The following is a 4,086-nucleotide window of genomic DNA, read 5'->3' on the forward strand; positions in this document are numbered from 1 at the left end:
TTGGTTGCTGTGTTGTATGGGTCGGTCTGCCTCTGTTGTTATGTCATGTGGTTTTATGGTATCGGTACAAACAAATAAAACCACAGTCATCTCATCTCTGTCCATCATCAGTTTATCTGCAGCATTTATCTCTTTGGTTTTGAGAGGGAAGATTTTCACTGCCAAAAACAAATGAATGTAGGAAAATGAAAAGTGAAGTCTCGGTAAAAACGAAGAAGCTTTCAGAATGCAGCGTAATAGTGTGAACTTGAAAATAATGTTACATCCAGAATGTGAACAAAATAAGGTTAAAAAGGAATTGCAAAGCAGATGTATCCACACAGTTACTCAAATGAGTTTTAGAATATTTCATTCACCTTTATATATTTTAGGCATCACACATTGTAAAGGAAGGCACACTATTGTTGTGGATCTTAAAGATTTGTTTTGGCATGAATCTATAAACATTCCATTTTAAACTCATAATTACATTGTATTGTATTCTTGTCAAACACAATCTTAAACTGATGTGATCTGTATTCAGATTAACCTGTAGGTTATTTTAATTAGTTGAATATTTTCAAATTAATATGCCTAAAGCCATTTTTTATTTCTACATATTCACAAAAATATGTTCTTAATCTTTTTTCTAATGAAAAACGTCTTTAATACAAGAAAAATGTAGTTAAAACTGGTTTTGTTTGATTAACCTCATATGTTGTTAAATGTAAATGCAAAAAAACAACATTTATCTGTTTTATCTAAAGCAACTTGAAAATAAGAGAGCATTTTACAGTTTTTCTAAATCATATTTAATCAATATTTAAGTCAACAGAATTATTTTTCAAGCTAAAACACAACAAATGCATTTATGCAATATATAAAATTAAACATGAATAAAAATCTTATTTTTTGCTTTGAAACTGATTGAAAATTTAAAAGTACCATAGATAAGAAGGTTTAGTTGTGGTCCATCAGTATCTATTCTTCGTTACTGGTAACATTGACCGTCCTGCATACTATACCAAATAGAAAGGTGCATATGACCTCACTGCACACCTCCAATAATCTGGGTCATAAGGTATTATTCAGCTTCCTGTGAGCTGAGCTTGCTGTGATATGTGTTTTTCCTGTTTCACGCATTTTTATGAGCTTTTCTACAAGTTATGTGAAGGCAACCCTTTTATATCATAAAGCACTTTTTTAGTCTTGAATGAAAGTAGTAATTCTAAAGAATTCAGTAATTATCTGTTTAGTGATTATTCTGTATATATTTTGCGCTGAGCTGAACTTGGTTAAAGGTCGACTCAGTATTTCCTGTTGTGACAGACTTCTGAGAGGGAGTGCAAAACTGAACTATAGGAAGTTTGTTGCTTTCAAGTTTGGGATCTTCACGGAAGCTTACTATTATGTCAAAAACGTTCTTAAAAAGTAAAGTCTGGATGTTTAGGAACTGTTTATTGTAAAATGGTGTAATAAAACAAGTCATTTAAACAGTAACAGGCAGAAGATTTGATGTTTCAGGTTTTAGCATTAGCTTTAGCATACAGTATACATTTTGTGTTGTGTTGTAGTTAACTTGAAGATAACCTTGAAGAAGCTCCAACAGTTTATTTTTCTCCTGCTTTATCTGTTCACATTGCATATTGATATTGTTGTAGTTGACTCTCAGTTCATCTCTGTCTTCTGTGAGTTTGATGTTGTTGGTTAGTAGTTGGTCTCTGTCTTGTGTGATGTTTTTGTAGTTGATGTGAAACTGGTGATTGTTTGTGTAGATCAGGACACACAGCACTATGACTGCAGTCAGTAGAAGAACACACAGCACCACCAAAGAACTGATCTGGGACTTCTGTTCCTCGCTGAGGGCAACAAACACACAATACTGTTAATCTTTTTGTCCAAAAAGCACATAAACTGTACATGTGCCTTTAAATACAAACGAAGAAACATATTGTTGGTACCTGTGAGTTGAGGTGATGGTGAGGTATCAGCGATGTGTTTTCCTCTTATAGCATCTGCATTGATATACTGTAGATGCCGGTGCTGTCCATATCAGTGTTGCAGTTTATATGTTTCATTCACTGTATCAGTGTGATCAAGATAGTAACAGTCCAGCAACTAGTAGTGAATACTACTGTACAGTTTGTGTTTATGTGGAAAATTTTCATCTAGAAAGGAACGTGATTGCAGAAATGCTTCCAGTATTTATGCATAAAGGAACTTCACGACAGAATGCCACGGTCCATTTTAATATATTATAGGATGAGCAGACTTCCCAGTTTCATGAGTTGTTTCCTGATTTCCTGACAATTATTTAACAAATATCATCATCAAGAGGTTTGGCTGTATTAAAAATGATAAAATCCTTTGTGTCCTTCAATCAATCCCCCCACTCCCTTCCTTTAATTTGTGCATTTTTAAGATATTTGTTCATGTTGACACTGGCTGATATACGTTTTTTATTATTTTGCTTTTGTTTTGAACGAATTAATGAGCAGTGCAGAGCTTGCAGAAATTTTGCAATGTTGGGCTTAAAGGGATAGTTCACCCAAAAATGAAATTCTGTCATCATTTACTCATTTACTTACTTTTACCCCCTCAGGTTGTTTCAAACCTGAATAAATTGTCTTGTTCTGGTGAACACTAAGGACGATATTTGGAAGAATGTCTGTATCCAAACAGATCTCATACCTCTTTTATTGCCATAGGGGGAAAATAAATAGTATAGGAGTCAATGGGTTTATTTGGGGTTTTTATTCCAAATTTAATTCCTATACATTACTGTTATTTCTTTGCTTAGATAGGTTTACTATTATTAAAAGTGGTGAAAATTAGTGATTATAAACTTTTGATCCGAAATGCTATATAGTGAAGAAACATTTGTGTAGTGGGAATAGTTCATTATTAAAGGTTTATCTGTTTATTGTACAAATCAACATAAGATACATTAAAAGAGTTGATGTTTCAAGTCTGTTTTAGCATTCATTTTCACTGTAATGAGTCATTTTGAAAATAATTTCTCACAGATCCATTTAAAACCATAATTGCATGGATACATAGCCCACCCTGCTGTAGTGGATAAAATGCAGTCTACTCTGTTTTTGGTAACATTGGGTTCTCCAGACCTCCAGAAGCTGAAACAACAGATGAGCATTAGATGTTCAGTGGGGTTTTCTGTGTGATATGAGACTGACTGTGAGAATCATTTATTGATAATAATCAGCTATATTTAGTGATATCTCACGTAAAGTTCAGTGCGCTGCCATCAACCCATTTCCATCTGTCATCCACAACAAAGTCGGACAAACCCATCCAGCTGTTGTAACTACCAGGCGTTTTCAAAATAAAATCCTGAAAAGATGAAATGCTGGGACGTTTATTAACTAATATTTTGACCGATTTTAGCATGTCAAAGAGTCCCGTTGTTTACATGCCAAACACTTGACTCATCCATAAGCAAAGGCACCGAAATCTTGTATCCTCATATCTGATCTTCTTTTTGATTGGTCACCCTTAACGTCTGTCTGTAAGTTTTTCTAATATTAAAGCAACGAAAAGTATAAAGAAGTGCTACAGTAAGTGACTAAACTAAGTGTGCTGCACACATTTTGGAGCGTTTCTGCCTTAAACACGTGTTCTCTGCTTGTTTGCTAATCAACAGTAAATAAAGAACTGTTTTGTGTGTGTGTGTGTGTATTTACAGCATTTTCTATAGCTAGCCACACACAGTTATCTTTCACTCACCTCTTCCTCTCTGTTGTCAATGATGATCAGATCTGCTCCTCTCTCTCTACAGTATCTTCTGCTCTCAGACCAGCCCAATAACTCAGATGAAATGAAGTAAAAATGGGATTGATAGTAAATCCATCCATCTGTAAACACAAACAATTCAATTATTAAATTGTGATCCACATCCACACCAAGTTCTTTTATGCCCACACGAAACGTACCCATTTTTCCGAGACTCGTCTGAAGTTCAGCTTTCTCCCGTTTTAGCTGATCTCTCTCATTGGTCAGATTTTCACATTTGGAAAACAAATTTGTTTTGTCTTCAGTCAGACCGTTGATCTTGAGTATTAGCTGATCTCTTTCTAGATTGGGCTTCAC

General features: G+C 34.5%; 1 protein-coding gene across 1 annotated transcript; it reads right to left on the reverse strand.

Annotated features, from left to right (window-relative positions):
- Window positions 1-2,045: 2,045 nt before the first annotated feature.
- On the reverse strand, window positions 2,046-4,065 carry LOC130550971 (C-type lectin domain family 4 member E-like). The gene is made up of 4 exons (XM_057328508.1): window positions 3,930-4,065; window positions 3,724-3,851; window positions 3,224-3,330; window positions 2,046-3,113 (listed from the first exon to the last, which is right to left on the reverse strand). Exons 1-4 carry the CDS (start codon window positions 3,931-3,933, stop codon window positions 2,981-2,983), a joined length of 372 nt encoding a protein of 123 aa, XP_057184491.1. The 5' UTR covers window positions 3,934-4,065; the 3' UTR covers window positions 2,046-2,980.
- Window positions 4,066-4,086: the final 21 nt, after the last annotated feature.

Source organism: Triplophysa rosa, unplaced genomic scaffold (assembly GCF_024868665.1).
Source record: "Triplophysa rosa unplaced genomic scaffold, Trosa_1v2 scaffold502, whole genome shotgun sequence".
NCBI lineage: Eukaryota > Metazoa > Chordata > Actinopteri > Cypriniformes > Nemacheilidae > Triplophysa > Triplophysa rosa.